The following is a 27,500-nucleotide window of genomic DNA, read 5'->3' as shown; positions in this document are numbered from 1 at the left end:
TCCATAAGTCAATTGCATTTTCTGAAGCCGAGGATAAAATCAAGATACGATGCCCGAGGAAAACGTTAAAGTTGCTGTTAGGGTTCGCCCTTTCATATCCTTTTTTATAGCATATTTAAATAAATAAGATCGTTTCACTTTTAAAATGTTTTCAGATTATAGAAATCATTTGTCATTGTTTCTGGAACTCTGAAAGTTTAAGTTTACTAGACTATTGATTATCAACACATAATTATAACACTCTCTCCAACCCCTCATTCCCTGAGTATGGCATAAGCACCAGTGGAACAATTTTCAAAATTTAGATTAGAAGACTGTGACATTGATTATGTTCTATAGATTTGAATCTTGGGTTTAGATTGGGATCATAATAATGTTCAATCATTTATTTTAAAAAATATATTCTAGTCTCCGGCCCTTTTATTAAATATATGCATCATATTTTTGCATTGTAACTATTAGAGTGAGTGTTCTCTTGACTCTTGAGGACATGTCTAATCAATTAGACACTGATTAAGCAAACTTGTTATGCATCTCTTCAAAGAGAAATCTTTTTGCAAAGACCTTCTTCTATTTAAAAAACTTACATGTTTAAACTTTCTTTGCTTTTTAGTGGTAAAGAACTTTTCACGAGATCTTCATTAGCCTATATTATTTACTAAATCGTCGCAGGATTGGGTGTGAGCGGGAGAGAGAATAGAAAAGTTGTGACAAAGGATCTGTTATGATCTGTCGTGTGTCACAGATCACTTCGATTTTTTTTCTTTTTAAAGTTTTATGATTATTTATTTTGTAAATGTTGTCTTAAACATGTAATGTAATAAACCCATAGCCACCAGCGTTTATGATTTATGTACAGTGCTCTCTTTATTTCCAGCTTTTGCTGCAGATTAAATTGCTATTCAATTATTATTATTATTATTATTATTATTATTATTATTATTATTATTATTATTATTATTATTATTATTATTATTATTATTATTATTATTTAAATGAAAGACAATCGAGTGTTGGGCTGGCCCAGTGTCTTACTGCAGCTCTATTTTACTGTGGAAATCAGGTTTACTAGAGAGGTGCCATTAAAAAAAAAAGCAACGAACTGATTTTCACTACGGTATTTGGGAAAATGATTTTTTTCATTTCATTAAAAATCCTTTAAAAATCGAAACAAAGTCTTCTTATTCTTTTTAAATTGAATTTTTATACGGACTTGACCCAGGATTAAGGTGTCTTTTAGGGCATGCATCTATACCACGAATGAAACAGAATTTCTGATTTTATGAATATAATACGCCTCATATTTGAGAGGGCCCCAGATGTAATTACAGTAATTGACCCTCAGTCCCATAGATCTTACTGTAATAAAGGTCCACTTTTTAAGGCATAGCATTTCAAATTCGTGACTCGTGGCAGTCATATTACATAAGCATTATGATCCTTCTTTGTTTGACTAAACAAGCATTTTGTTTGGGTTTTAAAAAAATAAATTTGTCTCTGAAATTGAGTTAACTATCCTTAATCCGTCTCACAATAAAAGAGAAAGGCAACGAAATGCCACGTTGATTGTTGACATGAATGGCCCAACCACAAAGATCACTGACCCTAGTAGCGGAGAGGAAAAGAAATTCACTTTTGACTTCAGCTACTGGTCACATGATGGATGTAAAGAGGGGGCTGATGGATATTTTGGTGCTGACACTTCACATCCCAATGGGAGAAAATTTGCAGATCAGGTATGTATGTCATTGTCAACCTTTTATGTGCATTATTAAACCTTTGGTTTCTTGTATAATAAGCATTTACTCATCATTATCGTAATTATCATCATCATAATTATCATCATCATCATCATAATTATCATCATCATCATCATCACCACCACCACCACAATCACCACCACCAACACCACCATAATCATCATCATCATCATCACCATCAGCCAAACCTTGCCTTTTGCATTACTTTTGTTTTTTATCAATAACAGAAAAAAGTCTATGAAGACTTGGGCAAAGGTGTTCTACAGAATGCCTGGGACGGTTTTAACTCTACTTTGTTTGCCTATGGTCAAACTGGCTCTGGAAAATCATGGTCCATTGTAGGCTACGGTGTCAACAAAGGTAAGATGTTTTTGTTTTTTCTTTTTGTTTTTTTTTTTTGTTGCGGTTTGTTGTTATGAGCACATTTGTGACCAATATGGTCAATATGGTATTATGTTGGGATGAATCAGGCCTCTAAAAGTGAATTTAGAATTAAAAAATAAGAAATAGGAACTTTGAGTTGGTTGTAATATTATAAGACTTTTCTCTCTACCATGATGAAAAAAATGATTTATCCCCCAAGTTTTATAATTGTGTTTATACACTCATACTCCAGCACCTAGATCTCCCCTACATAATACTGCTTTGAGATGGAGGGTCACATTTAGTAAATTTTAAGCTAAATAAAAGCTCACCTTTTTTATGAAATGTCTAAATTTCTATTATTTTCATTGTAATAATTACTTTTTCCATAATTTTCTCTGTAAAAACTGCAAACCTAATTGTTTTCACAGCAATGCAACTCAAGCTTCAATGACCTTTATAAGCATCCATTGGTTTTTAAAAATAATATTATATCTTCCTTTCTTTTGTTCTGAACTTTCTAGTCAGGCTCAAAATATGGATTGACCCTTTTACATTCTCCCATCAAATATTTTTCATTTGTCCTAATAGGTGTCGTGCCACAGTTCTGTGAAAACATTTTCAAGGGAATTGATGAGAAGAAAGCATCCGGAGATACCACAGAATTTGAGGTAACTATCTTCTTATATTTTTTTTATTTCATCTACTCTTATTATTCACCACGTATCCAACAGCATAGAAGAAGAGAGGTGTGCCTGAAAAAGACAGGCCCTCAAAAAAGCAACAAAAAAAAAAGCAACAAACTGAATTTCTTAGCTCACTTTTGGACCAGATTATTTTCACTGTGATATTTTGAAATAGTCCATTTTTATCATCAATAAATTCATTCAAAATTAAAGGAAGGTCTTCTATTTTTAAAAAATAATTTAATTTGTCATGGACTAGTGCAGTAGTTTTTTTTTTTTTTAAAGCCGAATCCATCTCAAAGTTAATCTTATCTCATCAAAGTTGGAACCAGTTGCCCATTCACGACTGTGTGAAATGGGAACCCATATTGTTTTTTTTTATATGTGGAAAATGGTTCTTGTTTGCTCTGTATGTCATAAATACTTTTGACAAATACACGTCGATGTTAAAAATATTTACTTTAAACAAAAAGCATTCACAAAGCATTTTTTTTAGAAAGGTGCCCTTGATCATGAGTCATGACTGCATTGTACAGATAGTACAGAACAAAAACCCAAAAAGGTCTTTTAAGCAGATGTTGTCCATACATTATTTTCATGTTTGAGATGCTTTGGGGGCCTTGATATCTCAGAGGAAGAGCAAAAAAAAAAAACAAAAAAACAGTACGGATATTAGTCTCAATTACCTTGCTACAATCTTGTCTAAATAGTCCTTCAGAGCTGTCAGGTTCATGGAGCTGAAGTTTATTCGGGTTTCTATAGCATGAAATGGACAATAGCAATTGCTTGCTACTCTTTGGATAGGATGTGGATAGGACGTTAGTCTATCGCAAAGTACTTTCCGCAAGATTTAAAGACCCAATTACCCAATCATTACTGGGTGGATAGGAGGGTCCGAAAAAAATCTCGACTTCAATAGCCATTTCCCTTTGTCTTAATTTTCTTGTGCGCTTGTAATTGTCAATCTATAGCTTTTTTACTGTCCCATTTTCTTCCTTTTTACTGGCTCTGAAATGACCTAAATGTGTTGCAAGCGGCATAAAACTCTTAAAAACAATAACAAAAACAACAAACAGACTCAGGCTTTATGGGCTTTATGGCTCTTAAGGACTACTGTTGATAAAATTTAAATTGAGATAATCATTGTTGACAATTAATTTTTCAGGTGACGTTCAGCATGTTAGAAATCTACAATGAGCAAGTTAGAGATTTGTTAGACCCCAAAGGTGCCAGTAAGAAGGGTGGACTACGTATACGACAACATCCCAAGACTGGATTCTATGGTGAGTTACTTTCTTGTTATTGTTGGTGGTGGTTCGGCTATGCGGTCTTGTGGTATGACACTCACCTTCAGATCAGAAGGTCCTGGGTTTGAGCCCTTCTCTGAGCGATGCATAGTAGTTGAGCCCTTGGGAAAGGCCCTTTATTTACATTCTCTTACCGTACTCAGGTGTAAAATGAGTACCTGATCATTAACAGTCTGTGTTGGAAAAAAATGTAATATCGCATAACAGGCGTCATGTCTTGTCCTACATGTTATGTGTTGCTGTTAGCCAGGGACCCTTTGTAAAGCGCTTTTAGCATGCTATATGAAATCTCAAGTTTTTTTGTTTTTTGTTTTGGAGTTATCCATTTTATTGGGAGAACAAAATAATAATGTCTAACCATTGTCAAATTAGCTTTGGGGAACTGGGTCTATTACTATTAGATTTATCAGACTGACATTCTATCTAGAGGTAGCATGCAAATGTCAGTGTTTCTTTTATGAAGCAGAGATGGGGATGAATTCAAGCTACAGGCGTCTTGGGGCTATTAAGTACTTTTTGGTATAATCACCATCATCCATCATCATCATTACATGACAGTGGATCTGCAGTATGGTGTCTCATCTTGTCACCAAATCAAGCAATGTTAATTGTGATCAGTGGCTGGATAGTTAGTTGGCTGTGATCATGGAAAATTTAGAATCCGACATTGTGTCCTTGTTTAAGCACTTTACACACATTCCCCCACTCTTCTCGGGTGTGAATGTATGCCTGACCACAGGCAGTGATGGATAGTATAAGAGTGTTAGTACAAAAAACGTGCCTAACAGATGACTGGTTTTATATGAAATGGAAATATGGTTCTATATATGGCCTCTGTGGGGAATAAATGATATATTCTGAAGTAGATCACTTCACTCCAGTCTTGCAGTCATTGCATTGGCTTCCCGTGGAGAAGCAGATTGCTTACAAATTTGCCTGATACTGTTTCAAGTGCATCCATGGCACTGCTCCAAACTACTTGTCATCTCTTCTTTCTATCTACAATCCGGATTGCTCTCTCCGCTCATCTACTTCCTTGTACTTGAACCGTTTGATTCCTAAGTCAAATTCTTTATGACGTGCTTTCGCATATTCTGCTCCTTCTGTGTGGAATGCTCTTTCAGCTGACACCAGACACGGTAATTCTTTGTCCTCCTTTAAAGCCTCTTTAAAGACAGTGTATTTTCTTTCAGTTTTCTGTGAGTGATTTTATTGATTTTGATGAATGATATAATATATATGATCATATGTGCATATATGTATAAGTGCTTCTGAGCACTTTTGGTTAAAAGGGGCGCTATAGAAATTATGCATTATTATTATTATTATTATTATTATTATTATTATTATTATTATTATTATTATTATTATTATTATTGAGCAGGGTTTTAAAAAATCGGAGGAAATGCGCTCTATAAATGTTCATAGTCATCATCAGAGTAACTGACAAAGTTTTCCATCGAAATCACACAATAAGCACACCACCTTTATCCTCTACAGCTGAAAACCTGCAGATCAAGCCAGTGGTCAGCTATATAGACATTGAAACCAAGATGGAAGAAGGCACAACCAACAGAACTGTTGCTGCCACCAACATGAATGCTACGAGCAGGTAAGTTGTTTCTACTGTTGTTTATTTGTGACCCCATCTCTTAACTCACTCAACCCTAACACCGACTATATCCGTAGTTTATCCGGGTTACTTTTACCCTATGCCTGTCTATTACATTTTTATGAGACAAATTATAGGCATAGTATTAAGCTAATGTTTTATAGTTTTTGCATGTTAATGGTAGTTGAAAAAAATTATCTATGTACATGCTCATTTTTAGTACATTTCTTTCAATTTTGAAAAGTAGCAAAAATCTCTAGGATTGAGTGAGTTAAAGGTATTATGTTGGGATGAATTAGGACCCTAGTGAATTAAATATTGAAGTGATAAGAGAGACCAATATTCAACTTTTTGCAATGTAATAAATTGTATTTATTCTCCAGCATAACAAATAGAAAGTAACCTCAAGTTTCATGTTTGCGGTCTTTTGGTATGACACTCGCTTTCAGATCGGAAGGTCCTGGGTTCGAGCCATGCTCAGCGCATAGTTGTGTCCTTGGAGAAGGCTCTTTACTCACATATTCTCACGTACTCATGTATAAAATGAGTACCTGGCCGTTAACAGCGTTGTCTCTGTCCGAAAAAAAATTGTAATTTCGCCTAACATGCGTCATGTTCTGTCCAACATGTTAAATGCTGCTGTTGGCCAGGGAATCCTTGTAAAGCACTTTGAGCACTTTTAGTGGATATCGCGCTATATAAAAGCTCAATTTTTTTTTATTATTGTTTAAATTTCCAGCCCCTAGTTCATCCTGACATAATATCTCTTTGAGACGTGAGTCACATTTGTTATCCCGGGGTCCCAATAGCTCAGTTGGTAGAGCACTTGCTCCACATGCAAAGGGAAAAAGATTGACAGCCTTTTAACTTGCCTTGCTCCAGCCTTGCTCCATGGCTCAGCGGTACGGTCTTTGCTTCGTACCCGAAAGATACAGAGTTCGATCATCCGCCGCTGCGATGTGTGGCCTTGAGCAAGCCCTAGCTCAATTTGTGGTGCGGCACTGTGGCTGACGCCTGGGTTATTCCAGTCTTCCTTTTGGAATAGACCCTAGAGACAAATTTCCCCTTTTGCTTGAAAAAATCTATACAGGGCTGCCATAAAGTTTTTATTTCAATCAAATAGCTCAGTCTGTGGTGGCGTAAGAACAGTGTTTACAAAAACTCATTGGAGTTTACCATATTTCTGTAAAATATTGCAATAGTGGACAGGAAACTCAACTTTGGTTAATTGCAACTTTGGTTAATCGCAACATTTTCACTTTTCACTGATCCCAAGGTGTTGCGATTATCCGGAGTGGACTGTATTTATTAATTTTTTTTTTTCGTGGTCTTTGATTGGTCCTTATCTATCAATAAAGTAATAAATTAAATCGAGGTTTCATATTTCGGTCATTAATTCAATTTTTTAGCATGTAAGTCGCGCCAACTTATAACAGTTTTAACGCGGTGGGTTGGTTACATAATATCACCTACATAGCCATTCTCTAGCACAACGGTATAAGTATAAATAATAATATGTCTGGTTTTACTCTTTTTTTTTTTTAACCCCGCGTGTAAAATTGGTATCTTCATAAAAACTGTTGTGTAATGACTTTTAAGCTTTTTGATCTGCATCTATGAGTCCCATATATGCTAAAAATAACCCTGTCTGTTAGATACGCCAATCGACCGTCAAATGTGAATGTGAGAGGAAAAAGAAGAACAAGAAGAATTGTGTGTTCGTGTGTATGTATGTGTTAGATAAAGACGGGGATATGGATTGCTAAAGAGAGAGAGAGAGAGAGAGAGAGAGAGAGAGAGAGAGAGAGAGAGAGAGAGAGAGAGAGAGAGAGAGAGAGAGAGAGAAGCCCTATAGGCTATATCCTATGTAGTACGCAGTGCGTTACACAAGATCGATCTAACGATTTCACGGCCCCGTTCCTTTCCTCACGTACCAACAACCAACAAGTCCACAACAGTAACACTAATTCTACCTTCAATGATTCAGAACGCCAAATCTTTATTATGGCCAGAATTTAAGTTTTTTAGTTCCACCTCGTATGTCGTTTAAATTAAGGTAACTCCAAACCTTAATAAAACTCTTTAACCTGTGACGTCATGGACATAACATGTATGTTTGTATGACTTCAAGGAAGTTTCAGGTTTAAGGATTTTTGTTTTTGGACAAGTTGAGGGATAACAAATAGTGAGATATTAAGTTGAAATATTTCTGGCCAAATTTTTTAATAGGCGTTTTGTCAACGGTTTACTACGCCGACAGCTTTGTAGTCTACCGGTCACGGATTATTGACTAAAATCAATACGTCACAAACGGTACCATTATTAGTGCTTAGTTTGAATATAATATAATCTAAAGTGATATAATATAATATAATATAATATATAATATAATATAATATAATATAATATAATATAATATAATATAATATAGACCTGGGAAAAAATATTACGTCGAAAAGTGAATTTAACATTTTAAATTATCAGAAATTATTAATTTCGAAACGAGTTTTGTTCAGTTGAAGGGACACCATTCACATTTTAAATGTATGGCTATAATGTGATCTTATGGCATGACACTCGTGATCGTGCCGGACGGTCCAGGGCTTGACTCCTAGGAAAACGCTCTTTGCTCACTTTACTCACCGTACTCAGGTGTAAAATGATTACTTGACTGTCAACAGCGTTGTCTCTGTTGGGGAAAAAAATTGTGTAAACATTGAATACATATTAAATGTTGCTGTTGCCTTAGGGACCCCCCCCCCCCTTTCATGAAATGCATTTTGTAGCAATGACTATCCCGTACAAATCTTTGGGCCTCTTTTTCGCTCACGAAGTGCCCGAATTCGCGTCAAAATATGGGACGAAGCCGTTTCGTATATGCTATTTTAAAAAATTAATTACGACGCTGTTTATCGATGAATATAACTGAAAGTTGGCGCACGGTTAGAAAAAAGGTCATTTAAGATCATGTCAAGCGACAAAACTCGTGCGATTACCAGAAGACCGTTAAAAATAGATTTTTACTATTTGGAGTAAAATATTTCTAAAACTACCGGGCGTGGAGGTTTTGTCGCTGACAAGGTAATACATGAACATTTCTTCTTTTTGGTTGTAAAATTTCATATGAATATGACGAGTACTTTTCCCGTATTTTACAAAACACCATCCTAATTTGCTCTTCAAGTTTCAATCTTTTAATACACTTATTACGCAAGATACAACCAAAGGTCGAAAAAAAATGCCGAAAAAGCGTCCCATATTTTCGCGTTTTTTTCCTCTTTGCGGGTCATCCAAATAAATGACACCTTTGAAACTGCACAACTTGTTTATTTATGAATGGATTTTAAAATTCAAAAACATTTTTACTCAGTGCGAGATAGGGCTTTGGTTTTAGACAAAAATTTTCCTCAAAAAGAGAAAAAAACATTTTTCATAGTCACTGCTACATTTTGGGCACGTTCAGTGGATATTGCGCGATATGAATTCTCAAGTTTTTTTTGTTTTTTTTTTGGTACACTTACTTCCTTCCTTCCTTCCTTCCTTCCTTCCTTCCTTACTTACTTACTTACTTACATACTCACTTACTTACTTACTTACTTACTCACTTACTTACTTACATACTCACTTACTTACTTACATACTCACTTACTTACTTACTTACATACTCACTCACTTACTTACTTACTTACTTACTTACATACTCACTTACTTACTTACTTACATACTCACTTACTTACTTACTTACATACTCACTTACTTACTTACTCACTTAATTACTTACTTCCATACTCACTCACTTACTTACTTACTTACTTACATACTCACTTACTTACTTACTTACATACTCACTTACTTACTTACTTACTTACATACTCACTTACTTACTTACTTACTCACTTACTTACTTACTTACTTACATACTCACTTACTTACTTACTTACATACTCACTTGCTTACTTACTTACTCACTTACTTACTTACTTACTTACATACTCACTCACTTACTTACTTACTTACTTACATACTCACTTACTTACTTACTTACTTACTTACATACTCACTTACTTACTTACTTACTCTATTACTTACTTACTTACTTACTTACTTACTTACTTCCTTATTTATCCGTGGCCTGTGCTTGTATGCACGTTGCCTATCATATGCCTCCACGACGATCTGTCCTATCCTCTGCCTCCCTCATGTACACATTGCATGGATATTGCACTATCTAACAATCACCACTCTTTTCAACCAGTTCTGTTAGTGATCAATCACCTTAAAAGGGTAATAATAAAAATAATAATAATAATAATAATAATAATAATAATAATAATAATAATAATAATAATAATAATAATAATAATAATAATAATAATAATAATAATAATAATAATAATGATAATAACTAACTTAATCGCTCGCCCGGTTGAAAAAAAAGCGGGGGTGGGGGAGGGGGGAGGTGAAGGGATATCGATAGATAAATAAAATATATATATATATATATATATAATATATATATATATATATATATATATATATATATATATAGATAGATAGATAGATAGATAGATAGATAGAGAGAGAGAGAGAGAGAGAGAGAGAGAGAGAGAGAGAGAGAGAGAGAGAGAGAGAGAGAGTCCCAATCTATCTAGAATTAAAGAATTAAGTGGCTCTCAATGTCCTATAAATTGGAGATTAACCCTATCTGTATCGCTGCCGGATAAAGTCGTGATTGGGCCGAGACCGCATTCTGCTCAAACCGCGTATTTGTGGCTTTGTGACGATATCATCGCACTCGACGTTCACATACATAGTATATGTATCAATATGTTTATATTATTAGCAAGTCTTATTACAGAAATATATTGTGGGCTTGATTTAACGTTCTGGTATTTAAAGGACAATTTTTTTGGCATCCGGTTGACCCCGATATAATACCGCCATGAGACGCTAGGTCACACATAATATGTGTTAAATCTCTCTCGCAAAAAATGAACAGAAGGCGATTTATCATTGAGTTGCACGGCTGCGTAGATAGAATTGTGTAGCACGTTAGTGCTGTGTTTGCCATTGAGATTGTAGGTATTATTACACCACTCAAGTGTGTTGCTGAGCTTTTGTTCTTGTTTTTTACCGTACGCGGGCAAAACAACGCATGAAACAGTGCTGGACAAAAGTAGTCCTTCAGAGCCATTGGGTCCATGAAGCCGGAGTTTATCCCTGTTTCCATAGCGTGAAACGGACAATAACAATTGCTTGTTATCTTTGGGATTGGACGCTAGTCTATCGCAAAGTTCTTCCCGCCAAATATAACAGACCCAGCTACCCATTTACTGCTTGGTAGACAGGGGGATCAAAAGAAAAAACAATCTCGACTGCACCCGGGATCGATCTCGGTCCTTTTGCGTGTGAAGTGAGTCCTCTACCAACTAAGCTATTGGGACCCCCCAGTGCTGGACAAAGCAGAAAGAAAAATACAAAGAAAATCACCCCCCAAAAAATCAGTATGCCTCCAAATCAGTGGACCCCAAGCAACACTTAAATAGTGTGTATGAATATACTACGATTCTTACACTTGCTTTTTGGAATTCCGGACGTGTTTCACATGCTGCACGAGCTTGCGAATGCGCGTTGGGAACAAAGTTCGAATTCCAAAACGCAAGAGTATAAGAAATCTTTTATTTTACCCCTCAATCCATTCGATTTCGTCATCTCTAAGTAAAAGACAATTTCAAAAATATTTAAATGATAATTCTTTTTTTCAAAAATCTAATTTAGGGAAATTGAACGTTTGATAATCTAACGTCACAAATTATAATTGTATACATAATACCATTACGCGTTACTGTTTATGGAGAGGGGTGGAATAAACAGTGTTTTGTCATAAAACGGTCTTATACTGCATTACCATTCTCACCGCTGGACTTGACCCTGCCTTGACTACACCAAAATGTCATTGCACTATCTATATATAGTTACAGTAGAGCATGACCATAGCGGCACCCGCTACAGCGGGACCATCGCTACAACGGGACCTTACACAAACCCCGCTTTTTTTTACTATATAAATTCAATTACCTGTGCTTGGGTTTAGCGGGTCAAGGAAAGGTCCGAACTTGCTTACAGCGGGAAAAATTGAGCGAGCTGTCGGGCCAAGAATTTATCGATCGGCTAAATCTTTCACTCGCCGCGACTCAGCGAGTGACGTAGACTTGGCATTTGTCTCTCTCTAACACACACGCCTCCGTCTGCCTTTGTCTCGCTCGTGTCTTCACTCACACCTCTCGTGTCTACCCGCACTTCTTTTGCCGCTCGCTCTATTTCTTTGTATGATTGTATGCGTTGACTGGTCAGTCTTGCGGTGATTAAAGTTGGGCAACTTGATTTAACCCTCTCCTTACCAACTATAGGAAAATCGTCACATTCGTTACGATACAACTAACAGTTTTATTATTCAAATTTCTTTTGTACATTATAAAGTTTAAAGAAAATAAACAGTGTGTTGTAGAGAATGTTTTGCTAAAGAAACTATGTATCGCAAGAATTTTACTGCTGTTATGTCTGAGTGATAAGAAATATATTTTTGTGTTAGTTGGATGTGAAGTTTTGGGGAAAATCCTGAAAAAGGCTGGTAAGAAGAGGGTTAAAAGAGATGCGTTGCACAAGCTAACGCCGTGTGTAAAGCCCTTGGCCAATTAGAGAGAAGAGGCTTGTACGCACGCGGTGGTGTGTACATTTTAATCCAGATCAGCCCTATTGTGCCATTCCTCATTCATTGCAATTGTTGCTGCTCAAGCATACGCATCATTCGCACTCGTTCGAATCGTATTATTTTTACTATTTTAGTTTTAGTACTCGTATCAAGAGAAATCCTGAGGAAACAATGGCTACCAAAGGAAAGAGGAAATGTTTCTCACTCGAATTGAAAGCTGAAATAATCAACGAAGTAGACAAGAAAAGGAAGACGAAATCGCAAATTTGCAGGGATTATGAGATCGTCACAAAGTCAAAGAAACATTCAGGCATCAAGGCTTTCTTCAAGCCTGTTTAGAAAGACAACCATCAGGTGTGATTCCCCCAAGCCCATGAGACGTTCTGGGGGAGGAAGGGGCACACCTTACAGTACAGTCCTTCCTGCCTAAACCTCAGACCCCCCCCCCCCCCCCCCCCCCCCCCAAAAAAAAAAAAATAAAAATAAAAATAAAAATAAAAATAAAATAAAGACACACACAAAAAACAAAAAGTGAACCAAAGATAGTCCATTTCAAGGCTCATGGGTCACGTTAGTTTTATTGACATTCAAGGGAGGTAATCATGTATATTTTGGGGACATTTTCCCCCGCTTTCCTATAGCGGGAACTTGCCTACAGCGGGATTTTTCTGCTGGGACCAAAAGTCCCGCTATAGGCATGCTCTACTGTACCATACAACCTATTGGAAAATCGTCACTTTTCTCATCCAGATTTCATTTCTTTTTACTCTCGCTATAAAAACTTGACATTCTGTAATAGAGCTCATATTGTACAATATTACAGTAGAGCATGACCATAGCGGCACCCGCTACAAAGGGATCTTACACAAACCCCGCTTCTTTTTTACTATATAAATTCAATTACCTGTGCTTGGGTTTAGCGGGTCAAGGAAAGGCCCGAACTTGCTTAAAGCGGGAAAAATTGAGCGAGCTGTAGGGCCAATAGATAGAATTTGTCGATCAGCTAGTTCCTACTACTAGGCCTATTTTTTTGTTTTTTTTTTTTTATAGAGCGCAATATCCACTAAACGAGCTCAAAGCGCTTTACAAGTGGTCCCTAGCTAACAGCAATGCTTAAGTAGAACGGGACATGACGCCTGTTAGGCGATATTGCATTTTTCAGGCCAGAAAAACGCCGTTAACTCACCCACTCCTATAGATTTTTGCTACTTTTCAAAATTGGAAATAATGTATTAAAAACGGGGGGTAATCGTGTATATTTTTGGGACATTTTCCCCTGCTTTCCTATAGCGGGAACTTGCCTACAGCGGGATTTTTCTGCTGGACCCAAAAGTCCCGCTATAGGCATGCTCTACTGTATTATACCTTATTGGCACTTGGCAATTTGCCATCTCGATTATAATCAATAGTTGCAGGGGTGAAAATGTGGCAATAAGAGATTGAATGCAATGCCTACCTGCATTTTCAACGGTTCAGTTATTTAATTATAATTAAGGGATTCCACTAGCCAGACTTCCCAACCAGTATTATTGATTTCTCATATTCATTTTAATACGCTTTTATATAGAGCAATATCCACTAAACGTACTCAAAGCGCTTTACAAGGGGTCCCTAACCGACAGCAACACGTTACATGTAGAACGAGACATGACGCCTGTTAGGCGATATTACAATTTTTTTCGGACAGAGACAACACTGTTAACGGCCAGGTACTCATTTTACACCTGAGCACGGTGAGACAATGTGAGTACAGAGCCTTTTCCAAGGACGCACAGAGCGGGTCTCGAACCCAGGACCTTCTGACCCAAAAGGGAGTGTCATACTACAAGACCGCATAGCCGCACAAACTTAAAGCCTTCTTCCACACTTGATGTCATCCGATTTCGCAGCCTCTTATTATTGAGTCGAGTGGTGTAAAAGAGTCGTTTTATATTGTATGGTCATAAGACCCCCTTTGAACCCCTTTTCACTACCGTTAAAAAAGGGCATTTAGAATTACAAACTTGCGACTCTTTGGATACGAGGCCAATGGTCCATTTACTTGTACAATACATTTTACTTTATCACCACTGGTACTGCTGTCTTGGTTTATACCAAAAAAAAAAAAAATGCAAAAAAAAAAACAAAAAAAAACGAAGACTGATATATGATGTCAGATTCGGGGTATTATTGATCCGCACCTTTTTTATTGATGTAAATCGATTTCATTGATGACTTTTGTGTGGATTATATTGATTAAGATGTCTTGATTTTGACTCGGTACCAGAATCCTGATTGGATTGATTGATCGATTGATTGTTATTCTGCTATTCTGCAATACATGGCCAAAACAGTTATTTAAACATTTGGCCAGAAAACTTTTACTTCAAATTATATCCATGGATTAACCCTCTCCTTACCACCCATAGGAAAATCGTCACATTCGTTACGATTCAACCAACAGTTAGATCTCATTCTGATATCCTTTGTACATCATAAATTATAAAGAAAATACTTTGTTATAGCGATAAAAATTAAACACTGGACAATATTATGTATGGAATGTACTTGTTCCTTTTCTGTTTGAGTAGAAAAAAAAATATCTATTTTTGTGTTGGGTTTCATGAAAAATTCTGAAAATGGCTGGTAATGAGAGTTAACATGACCATACGGCCTGTTTAAATAGTCTCAAATCAGCGAGTTCAAACAGGTCTCAGGCTTGATTACATTTTGATAAGGTGGGGACTAGATGTCTAGTTTTGATAAATATTGGAATTGTTTCTTTTTTTTTTTTTGGAAGGGGTTGGGGGGGGGGGGGGGGGGGGGGGGGGAGGGGTCAATATTAGAAAGAAAAAAATGCTTTTTTTTCTCAGTGTGCCCATGTAATACTTCTGTGTATATAATATACATTTGTTTCTCAATGTGATCAAAATCTCTTTGATGTGACTTTCTTTATACATGCCAGTATAGTTAGATACGTGGATATACGTGTTATGATGGAATAGTGTATTAAGTGAGCTATTGTCTCAAAACGGTAGTATGTTAAGGTGAACCAGGTGCTAAAAATTGACCCTATGGTTGGAATGATCAGATGTCAATGACTCTTGTTTTTGCCACGTAGAGAAGCCCTGAATGTATATATATATATATATATATATATATATATATATATATATATATATATATATATATATATATATATATATTATTGTCTGCGGCGATGTGGTCTTGTGGTATGACACTCGCCTTCTGACCGTTAGTCCAGGGTCCAAGTCCCGCTCCGAGCAGTGCTAAGTTGAGTTCTTGGAAAAGGCTCTTTACTCACATTCTCTCATCGTATTCAGTAGTAAAAACCCGACTAAACGTACTTAATTTTGCTACCCTAAAGCAACACTTAACACGAAGGAAGAGACATGACGACGCCTGTTAGTCCATATTGTAATCTTTTCCGACAGAGACAACGCTGTTAAAGGCCAAGCTAGAACTAATCTTACACCTGAGTATGGTGAGACACTGTGAATAAAGAGCTTTTTTTTTCCAAGGACAGAAATATGCCTTGCTCAGAGCGGAACTCGAACCCAGGATATTCCGATCCGAAGGCGAGTGTCATACATGGGTGGAGTTCCTGACCTCCCACAGTGGGCACATACTGTGTCTTCTATCCCCTTATATCTGTTTTCCAACATGCTTTCTGTCTTTGTCTTGGAATGAGATTACTTGTTTTTGTCCTGGCCCTGGCCGGAGTCCTAGCTGGGAGGGAAACAGTCAAATGCATAGTTATTTTTTTCCTTGTAAATCATCTCTCTGTTATGTATTATTATATTTGTTGTTTTGAATGTATAATGTAAGCATTTGAGTGTTTTCCTCATTGTTGGACCTGTGCTCGTGTCCGGATGAGATTTATAGGTGATCTCAAACTAAGTACATTGGTGGTATGCTCTTGGAATCTACATCTGATCCCTATTTGTTCCCAGTTCCTCTTTGTCTTACTTTTTCTTGGGTGCTTTAATTGTAATTTTAGAGCTTTTTACTATCCCATTTTCTTCCTTTTTACTGGCGCTGAAATAACTTAAATGTGTTGCAATCGCCGTAAAATCCTTAAAAACATAAAAACGATCCGAAGACGAGTGTCATACCACTAGACCCATAGCCCTACTATAAGACTCTTTTAGTACGCCATGACTAGACCACATAGCCGTACAAACTGTCCTTTTCGATGTGTTCCACTCCACTACTCTTGTGTGCTGAATAATAAAATCGGTCCGAGTATTACCTTTTAACTTTGTGATTCTTATGTGATTTTCCAAATTGTATTTAGACGTCTAGTCAAGAATAGTCGAGCACTTGGTTGTGTTTGAAAGATAAAGAGGAACGCGAAATAACATTATTATATCTGAGAGAGAGAGGGGGAGAGAGAGAGAGAGAGAGAGAGAGAGAGAGAGAGAGAGAGAGAGAGAGAGAGAGAGAGAGAGAGAGAGAGAGAGAGACTTTTATATTATTATTATTATTATTATTATTATTATTATTATTATAATAATTTAAAATTAATTAATTAATTAATTAATCAGTAAAAAGTGCCGATCCAAAAATATTTATAATAAAGAAAGAAGAAAAAACAAAAACAGACAAAACAAACGAACAAGCAACAAAACAACAGCAGTCGCCGCGATTAAAACCAAATTTTAATCAATCGATTAGATTCACGTAACGCTTACGTCATGCTTACGTCATTCATATTCATTCATCCACCCATTCATCCATCCATTCACCCTATAACTCTTTTAAGTGCATTATTTATTAATTACTGTCGCTGTCTGACATAACACATCTTTCTTTATTTTTACCAGAGAGTGTTTTTACTCCAATTAGCTATTATTGATGAATTACAAAAGATGACACTTCAACTTGTAAAATAAAGTTACCAATTTTTACTTCCTTGCAATCTCCTAAATTAACTTATTGAGGCTCTTTCAAAATGCGTTTTTTTCTTTTTGCAAGCGGGGGGCCATACTTTTATAATCTTTATTCATAGGTATTTGAAGTTTTAAAAAATGGCCAAAAAATGCAGGATAAGGCATTTTGTCAGTGTTTGGCTGTGTTAGTGTTGTGGGGTATTGATCGATCCTTGTGATCGCGTATCCATGTGACTGAAGGGAAAGGGAGGAGATAGATATATAGATAGATTTAGATAGATAGAAAGAAAAAAAAAGAGAGAAATAAAGAAAGAAAGAAAAAAAAGAGATAGGGAGAGAGAAAGAGAGAGAGAGAGAGAGAGAGAGAGAGAGAGAGAGAGAGAGAGAGAGAGAGGGAGGGAGAATGAGATAAGTCATTGGTTACACATTTGTTTTGTTTGTGTGTGATGGTTACGTGTTTATTATCTTTTTTTATTCTTTCTTACTCTTCTTTTGTTATTTTATTGTTTTTTCAATGTTTATTTGCATATCCCACTACAATACTACGCATACACATCCGCACAGACATACCCACCTAACGACCTACCTCTCTATCTACCTATCTTCATATCTATCAAACTCCCGATCCATTTCTTATTGTTTTTGTTGTTGTTGTTGTTGTTGAGTTGTTGTTGTTGTTGTTGTTGTTGTTGTTGTTGTTGTTGTTGTGTAAGCTTTAACGTTTATAGTCTGATTGATATAATTTCGTGAGAACTTATAATACGCTTCAACAGTCGTAACGTCACTTCCCTCGTAATGACGCATCGTAACTTAGTAACTGTCTCTAAACTATCGGAACAATGGCGGGCGCTCTTATGAGATATTTCTCCGACGAGCATAAAAGCGTATCCAGAGGAAAAACACATTATTAAATGTGATCATGTTTTGACTTTTACACATTCTGATCACAAGAAATATGAAGAGTTCTAGCTAGCATGAAGAATACAAAGTACCGATTTTCTTTGTTTAGAACCACGATTGCCGCCGTTGCTGGGCGACGTGACATCAGACTAATGAATCCAATTAAAATGACTGTCTAAAAACAATAGCAAAGACCTGAGTGACGCCAATTTCGTTCCTTCTTTCTCGTGATTGTCAGTATTGAAATCTGTTCAAGTAAATACTCATTTGTTCGACCCGCCAGGTCAATGGTTCGGTACCAAACTACACACAAATGTATGTAACATTTAACGTAAACAGTCTGATTGAAAGTATAATTTAGTGAAAATTAATCACCTTCTTCTATCGGCAAAACCAATAACATAGAACCGACCACTGACGTCAGCTTAATTCCTTCAATAGGAGTCTCATCTGACCAATGGACCGTGACTGTCATCAGAAAAGAATATTATCGTTAAATGCTTAGATCTGATCAATTATTGCAGCTCGTGCCATAACTTTGAACACATTATTAATGGCTATTGAGTGTTGTTCGCGGTCTAAATATTCTTATGTATTTATCGATATTTAAAAAAAACACACGAAAAGACACTAAGTAAGAGTGGCTGGCTTAACCTTTTTTTTTTAACTTGAGCTTTTATATTTAGAGCAATATCAACTAAACATGCTCAAAGCGTTATACTATAGGTCTTAGCCAACAGCAACATTTAATTTAACATGTAGGACGAGACATGGCGCCTGTTAGGCGATAATATTGCAAATTTTCGGACAGAGATAACGCTAGTTGTCGTTAGTAGAGCTCAAGGAAACAAGTTATTTCATTGGTCGAACTATTGAATACAACTCACGATTTGTTTTCTTTTGTGGCAAAAGACTGGCATTTTGACTTCATTTTTTGGTTATTGTCAGGCTATAACTTTACGATGGCTACGGTATTAGCGTAGCCATCGCTTATAGCCTGACACTGACCAAAAAATGATGTCAAAAGACAATCTTTTGTTTCCTTGAGCTCTACTAACGACAACTCACAAGACGCTGCACAAACCTTTAAAATGACGTCAAACTGTAAGTCCTAGAGAGTTCTAGTGTCGGGTTATATGTTAACGATGGCTACGTTTTATCCCACTGTTCGTCACACTCACAATTTATTCTCCTCTTCCCACAGCCGTGCCCATACCATCGTTGGTATCACGTTCCTTCAGAAATTCCAGAATGCCGCTGGGGAGGACACTACCAAATCTGCTGTCATCAACCTTGTCGATTTGGCTGGAAGGTTAGTTAGTTTGTTTGCTTGTCTATTTGTCATTTATTTTGTTTGTTTGTTTGATCGTTTCATCGATTGTTTAATTGATGGTTTATTGGTGTTTGTGTTATAGTGCGGCTGTTTTTGGTCTCGATTTCGCACCGGTAGGCCCTTGGTTGATAATAATAATTATAATGATGATGATGATGATGATGGTAATAATAGTAATAGTAAAAACAAAAATGAAAATAATAATGATACTTCTACACCTACTACTACTACTACAACTAATTCAAATAATTGACTCTATGCATGCCTAACACCTCCCTCCCTCCCCCTTCCTTTACCATTCATTCATCACCAGTGAGAGGGCAGACAGCACTGGAGCCACCGGAGACCGTCTCAAAGAGGGAGCCGCCATCAACCAGTCTCTGTCTTGTCTTGGGAACTGCATTGCTGCCTTGGCAGACAAGTCGTCAGGGAAAAATGTCAAAGGTAAACGATGAAAAAAAATTGAGCTTTTATATAGCGCAATATCCACTAAAGGTGCTCAAAGCTCTTTACAGGGGGGTCCCTAGCCAACAGCAACACTTAACACTCAGTACGAGACTTACGCCTGTTAGGCGATATTACACATTTTTTTTTCGGAAAGAGACAACTCTGTTAACGGTCAGGTACTCATTTTTACACATGAGTACGCTGAGAGAATATGAGTAAAGAGCCTTCTCCAAGGACTCAACTATGCGCCGAGCGGAGGCTCGAATCCAGGACCTTCCGATCCGAAAACGAGTGTCATACCACTAGACCACATAGCCGCACAAAGCAAGCGTGGCCAGGCCTTTTTTTTTTTTTTAAAAGAGACAACAACAGTCTTTTAAAAAAAAAAAAAAAAAAAAAAAAAAAATAAATAAATAAATAAAAGGAAAGAAAAAGAGAGTAAATTACTGAACACAGTACCACGGGCATAACAAAACCGTTCCTCAGACAAACATTTCTAAAACTGTTAATTAAATTAAATTCAGTTGTTTTTGTTGTCGGCTGAAGAGGTATTTGAGCCCAAAACGTTCGGTGTTGGGTATTTGGTTTTTCGTGGGTTTTTTGTTTTTTTTGGTGTTTTTTTTGTTTGTTTGTTTGTTTGTTTGTTTTCTTTTTTCTTTTGAAGATGCTATACATTCATTTTTATTCAATACTTTGAACAGGCCATCTTAGGGCTAACCCACTTCGGAGACTGACTCCGACGACTCGGCACTGCCGTCCTCTGCCGTCTTCCGGATAAAGACGTCGGACACGAACAAAATACTAAGAATAAAGAGAAGAGTCGCTAGACCTACCCATACCAAGCACCTGACGACCTCTGCCATTTTTTTTTCAGGGTGAGGTGATTTGCTCAAGGCCACACAGCGCAGCGGCGGGTAATCGAACTCGGTATTTTCGGTTACGAAGCAAAGGCCGAACCACTGAGCCAAGCTTTCCTATGACATAATACTGAATTATTGTGTTGGGTCACATTTTATGATAATATGATAATTCTTTTTCCCTTTTCCTTTGCCAGTTCCTTTCCGTGACTCAGTCCTTACCAAACTGTTGAAGAATGCCCTGGGAGGAAACAGCAAAACTATCATGGTGGGTTTTTAAAAAATTAAAACTATTTTTATTTAAGCTCAGAAGTTCCTCAATATGGTGATGTACAAAAATGAATATAACAGCTTTTTAAAAGAAAAAAAAAAGCGCAATGCACAAAATCACGGAACGTTTTGGACTCAAAACTCTTCTCCAGCCAATAAAAAAAGGCAGTTGAAAATTTAAACTTTTTTCCCCCCATTACATTTTTGTGGTAAAACTTTTCATTTCTTTTACATTCTTAAGGTATAACGTTTTTATCCTTTACATTCTTCAGGTAATTCCCCCCCCCCCCTTTTCATTCTTGAGTTAGAACATTTCTTACCTTTACATTCTTGGGGTAAACATTTTCTTACCTTTAAATTCTTGAGGTAAACTTTTTCTTTTCCTTTATGTTCTTGAAGTAAAAAAAATAATTTTCCTTTATATTCATAAGGTAAAACTTGTCTTTTCCTTTATATTCATAAGGTAAAACTTCTCTTTTCCTTTATATCCTTAAGGTAAACATTCTCTTTTCCTTTATATTTTCACATCCAGATTGCAGCCGTCAGTCCCGCTGACATCAACTTTGAGGAATCTTTGTCAACTCTCAGATACGGTAGGTAAAAATTAACGTTTTTAACAATAATCATAAAAGTAGCCAAAGTAGTAGGTAGCAAGAAACTCAAATAGAGCTCGAAAGCAGACAGTCTTCTCAGGAAATTAAAAAAAAACCCACCGTTGATCAAATGTTGCAATACTTAACTTTTTAACGATTTAAGGTGGTTGGACCTCATCTAGAACATGACCAGGCGCCTTTTCCCTTTTTTTCTTTTTCAATTGAGGGTACGGTACGTAAACCTCCTGATTAGAGTAGTTTTCTGGTGTTTTGTCAGTGTTGACTCAACTAGTACCTTATAATATAATGTTAGACATCACCCCGCCTCCATATCCAAGGAAATTTACTACTTTTTAAACATTCAGACAACAAAAAAAAAAAAAGAATCGAAATAAAAATAATTATTTGAAAATTATTCTTTTCCAAAACCATTTTGAATTATGAAAACAAAATTTGATAAGGATATCATTAATTTTATGAATATTAAGACACTGGATAAAAAGAAAGAAAGAAAAAAAAGAACAGAGGTCTAAATATAACAGATAAATCAATGTTGTCATTCAAGAACATCTTCTTGATACTCATTCTACCCATCTCAATTTCTTTACTTTACGTTAAAAATATATAGACTGATAAATTAGTTATTATTATCATTGCTGTTATTATCATAAATTTTTATTATTATTATTATTATTATTATTATTATTATTATTATTATTATTATTATTATTATTATTATATTATTATTTTTATTATTATTATTATTATTATTATTATTATTATTATTATTATTATTATTATTATTATTATTATTATTATTATATTATTATTATTATTATTATTATTATTATTATTATTAAAATAATATTAATAATAATAATAATAATAATAATAATAATAATAATAATAATAATAGTAATAATAATAATAATAATAATAATAATAATAATAATAATAATCATCATCATCATCTCATCATCATCATCATCATCTCATCATCATCATTATTATTATTATTATTATTATTATTATTATTATTATTATTATATTATTATTATTATTATTATTATTATTATTATTATTATTATTATTATTATATAAGACAAGCTATTTTCATATGATGATAAACTATGTATTACTCCTTCTCCAGCCGACAGAGCCAAACAGATCAAGACCACAGCCACCATCAACGAGGATCCCACAGAAAAGTTGATCCGAGAACTGCAAGAAGAAAATGAGAAATTGAAGGCCATGTTGTCTGGAGATATGAAGATGGAGGTGATGAAAGATGACGACGAGGATCTGTCAGATGAGGGTAAATTCAATCACTGTTACATTACAACAACAACAACAACAACAACAGCAACAACAACAGCAAACAAGAACAAAAACCCCCAAAACAAAAACAAACAAACAACAAAAAACTTGAGATTTCATACTAGTAGCTTTCTTTCAAAACGTTTTGTCGCATTTTCATCCATTAGAGAAAACTGCAGTCTTGTGTTATTTATTTAGTGACTTAAAGAATTTAAAAAAAATACTTATTTACCTCATAGAACAAAATAGCATGAGTGGGTTTTTTTGAAGCTTCCAATTTTCTCTGATGATTCTAAGGATGTCCAATAGATTGTTTTGAAAGTTTTACTTCATTATCTATTGAAGGCATGTTTTGAAAGTTACCTCCTCAAAATATATGCACAATGAATGTCCACAAAATGTGCTGACGGGATCTGCAGGAAGAAAATGAGGAATTGAAGGCCATGCTGCCTGAGGATATGAAGATGGAGGTGATTGAAGCTGATGATCATGTTCTGTCTGATGAGGGCCATGCAATCGATGTAGAACTGTATAAAAGAAGAAAAAAAAAAAACAACAACAAAAAAGCCAAAACCAAAACCAAAACAAAACAGAAAAAAATCAAGTAAAAAACAAACATTGCAAAAAAAAAAAAAAAAGAAAAATAATCAGTTTTTTTTCAACTGGGGATTAAAACATCTGACGTTCTGATTGCGCTAATCTGCCGTTCAATCTCCAGTCCAGGAAAACTGATTTTTTAGATGGTTTTTTTCTTGTATTTTTCTTTTAGCTTTGTCTGGCCATTGTTCCACTGACACCTTTCAGATCCTTATCATAAACCAATCACTCACTCACTCACTCATTCCCATGACCATTTGATCGTATGGGGAACATGCAAGATGCAGACTTCACAAAACCTCACGCCATTCATCATGGTCTCTTTTCTAGAATGTTATTATTAAGGTCCAGGTCTGTCCACTCTTTAATTTTGTCTTGCCACAGTTTATTTTTCTTCTGCCTGCTCCTTAATTTATCACTTTTTGTGAGTGTATGGGAGTTTTGATATTTCTTTAATTTATCCCTTATTAACATCGTCATCATTCTATTTTGCTTTGTTTTGCTTCTCCTTCAGAACTTGCCAAACTGAAGGCTGAGATGGAGGAGGACTACAACGCTCGTCTGGCCGGCAATGAGAAGGAGATGGAGGAAATGAGGAAGACCTTTGAGGAGAAACTAAAGGAGGCACAGCTTTCGGTTGGTGTTTTAACAATGGCCATTGTTGTTCTGGTTGTTGTTGTTATTGTTGTTGTTGTTGTTGTTGTTGTTAATATTATTATTAATGTTAATATTATTATTATTGTTATTATTATTATTATTATTATTATTATTATTATTATTATTATTATTATTATTATTATTATTATATTATTATTATTATTATTATTATTATTATTATTATTATTATTATTATTATTATTATTATTATTATTATTATTATTATTATTATTTATTATTATTATTATTATTATTATTATTATTATTATTATTATTATATAAAAACAGCCAAGTACTTAAAAAGATAGATGCAAACTCTAAACATTATTTATCTCTTACCCACAGGGAGGCAGTGGTCTTGCAGAGATGCAGGAAAGAAAGAAGACGATAGCCCACATGTACAACATCAACATGGACCCACAGTTGACGGGTCACATTATCAACTTCTTTGACACGCCAGAGGAGAAGATCGGAAATGGAAAAGATGAGGGAGAGACAGAGCTGGTGTTGGTCGGCCCTAGGTAAAAAGATTACAATACCTTTTTATTCTTAGATAGAAAAAAAAAATTAATAAATTGAGCTTTATATAGCGCAATATCCACTAAATGTGCTCAAAGCGCTTTACAAGGGGTCCCTGGTCAACAGCAACATTTAACATGTAGGACGGGACATGACGCCTGTTAGGCGATATTACAATTTTCCGAACAAAGACAATGCTGTTAACGGCCAGGTACTCATTTTACACCTGAGTACGGTGAGAGAATGTGAGTAAAGAGCCTTTTCCAAGGACTCAACTATGTGACGAGCATGAGGCTCAAACCCAGGACCTTCCGATCCGAAAGCGAGTGTCATACCACTAGACCACATAGCCGCACAGACCACAGATAGTCCTACTTCAGAGCAGTAACTAAGTAAGGCTCTTGGAACTGAAGTGTCCATCACTTCAAAATGGCATTATGTTGGGTTTAAGCTGTCAAAAAGGGTTTTTTAAATATATATATGAATTTTTTATTTTTGTCAGCCTAAGAAATTATTTTCATTCTCCTTGATACAGAAAAAAAAAAAGGAAATAAAAAACAAAAACAAAAAAAAAAAAAAGAATAAAAATAAGAAACTTACCCCAAGTTTCATAATTTTACATTAGGGTCAATTTTTATCATCTAAGCCAAACTGACTCAATACTATTTTGAGGAGATAGGTCACAATTTCATTATCAATTTCTTGAACCACCCCCCCCCCCCTCCCCCTAAAAAAAACAAAACAAAAAAACAAAAACAAAACAAAACAAACCAAACTTGTGCATTTCTATGGCACAATATCCACTAAACATGCTCAAAGCGCTTTACACGGGGTCCTTAACCTGTTTGGCAACATTACAATACAATTTGTTTTCCAACAGACACAAATCTGATAATGACCAGGTACTAATTTTACACCCGAGAGAATGTTATTTAAGAGCCTTTTGCTGAGAGTGGGACTCGACCCCTCAACCTTCCAGTCCAAAGGCGCGTCTCATAGCCGCAAAACATAATACTGTATTGAGATGGCGGGTCACATGATATGTATTGATGCAATGCGTTTAGGTAAAATATTCACAACATCCACCAGCTGGATAAAAAGTACATCACACACAAAACTACTTATGTGTAATCTTTAACATTTATAGTCTGATTGATATAATTTAGTGAGAAATAATCATTGAAATGGGTGTCTAAATACAATTAATAACAGAGAGCTGAGTGACGTCAATTTCATTCCTTCTATTACATTGTATATATATATATATATATATTAATTTCCCCAGCATTGCCCCTCGCCATGCCATAGTGAGGATGGATGGAGACAAATTCACCCTGGAACCCGGTCAGCCCAACGTACGTTTGATGCATAATGGCAAATCTGTTGTGGACAAAGTGGAGCTCAATCACAATGACAGGTAAATATATAAATAAATAGATATGAACATTTATATAGCCCATTTCTAAGGATTTACTATGCTCAATGGGAGGAGGGGGGGGGGGGGGAAGGTCCCGATAGCTCAGTTGGCAGAGCACTCGCTTCACATGCAAAGGGACTGAGCTCGATTATGGGTGCAGTCGAGATTTTTTCTGGCCCCCCCCTGTCCACCCAACAGTGATTGGGTAGCTGGGTCTGTTAGATCTGGTGGAAAGAACTTTGCGATAGACTAGCATCCTATCCAGAGGGTAGCAAGCAATTGCTATTTGTCCGTTTCACGCTATAGAAACCGGGATAAACTCCAGCTCCATGGGTCTAATGGATTTGAAGGACAATTTCCTTACCTACCGTGCTCAATGCACTTCACAATGTTTCATTTATTCTCCCCAGCAGGCCATACAGAACCATATCTTCATTTCATACAGTACCAGTCACCTGATAAGCGTTATCCGTTTTCTACTTACAGTCTAACAATATCCGTCACTGCCTTTATTAGTCAGGGACTCATTTACACCTGAGGTGAGAGTGGGTAATGTGTGTTGAGTGCCTTACCCAAGGACACAACTTCAGAACCAGAACTTTCGAATATCACTGTCACCCATTGGGTTCCTGACCATCGTTAAAATGATTTTGAAAAAACAAAAACAAATTAAAATTCCCTTTATTCATCCCCAAGGGGAAATTTTGTCTTTAAGGTCTATTCCAAGTTATATCATCAGAGCAAGACACCTCTCAGTGAAGTTACAAAATTGTTCCATATAAACTAGAGCTAGAGCATTTGTATAGCGCAATATCCATTAAACATGCTCAAAGCGCTTTACAAGGTGGTCCCTGTCCAACAGCAACACTTAACATGTAGGACGGGACATGACGCCTGTTAGGCGATATTACAAGTTTTCCGGACGGAGACAACGCTGTTAATGGCCAACTACTCATTTTACACCTGAGTACGATGAGAGAAAGTGTGTAAAGAGCCTTTTCCAAGGGCTCAACTATGTGCCGAGTGAGGCTCAAACCCAGGACCTTCCGGTTGGGAAGCAAGAGTCATACTACTAGACCACATAGCCGCACAAATTTACCCATTTTGTTTGAATTTTCCCAGGGTTCTATTCGGCACCACCCAGTTCTTTGTGTTTGTCCACCCAAAACAAAGAGATGCCTCCAAGGAAACTTGGCCTGTAATTACTTTTGAATCCGCCCAGGAGGAAATTGCACAAAACAATGGTTTTGATATCGGTTCG

At 36.0% G+C, this 27,500-nt stretch overlaps 1 protein-coding gene across 2 annotated transcripts in view; it reads left to right on the top strand.

The window, feature by feature from the left end:
* The window catches only part of LOC144957494 (kinesin-like protein KIF28), a 42,418-nt gene that overhangs the window by 221 nt on the left and 14,697 nt on the right, over window positions 1-27,500 (top strand). For both annotated transcript variants that reach the window (XM_078888815.1, XM_078888816.1), the window contains exons 1-15: window positions 1-94; window positions 1,533-1,736; window positions 1,988-2,120; window positions 2,715-2,794; window positions 3,975-4,092; window positions 5,617-5,728; window positions 19,437-19,544; window positions 19,879-20,009; window positions 21,067-21,137; window positions 21,672-21,732; window positions 22,883-23,047; window positions 24,161-24,282; window positions 24,649-24,824; window positions 26,108-26,239; window positions 27,362-27,500. The exon at window positions 1-94 is cut by the window's left edge; the exon at window positions 27,362-27,500 is cut by the window's right edge and continues 13 nt beyond it. In XM_078888815.1, the coding sequence (XP_078744941.1) occupies window positions 50-94; window positions 1,533-1,736; window positions 1,988-2,120; window positions 2,715-2,794; window positions 3,975-4,092; window positions 5,617-5,728; window positions 19,437-19,544; window positions 19,879-20,009; window positions 21,067-21,137; window positions 21,672-21,732; window positions 22,883-23,047; window positions 24,161-24,282; window positions 24,649-24,824; window positions 26,108-26,239; window positions 27,362-27,500 (1,797 nt within the window). In that variant the 5' untranslated portion in view covers window positions 1-49. The remainder of the gene's footprint in view (window positions 95-1,532; window positions 1,737-1,987; window positions 2,121-2,714; window positions 2,795-3,974; window positions 4,093-5,616; window positions 5,729-19,436; window positions 19,545-19,878; window positions 20,010-21,066; window positions 21,138-21,671; window positions 21,733-22,882; window positions 23,048-24,160; window positions 24,283-24,648; window positions 24,825-26,107; window positions 26,240-27,361) is intronic.

Source organism: Berghia stephanieae, chromosome 12, assembly GCF_034508935.2.
Source record: "Berghia stephanieae isolate SIO BIC M18660-M18661 chromosome 12, UCSD_Bste_1.3, whole genome shotgun sequence".
NCBI classification, from domain to species: domain Eukaryota; kingdom Metazoa; phylum Mollusca; class Gastropoda; order Nudibranchia; family Aeolidiidae; genus Berghia; species Berghia stephanieae.
Note: the sequence above shows the minus strand (reverse complement) of the source record. Positions and strands in the feature narration are given on the sequence as shown.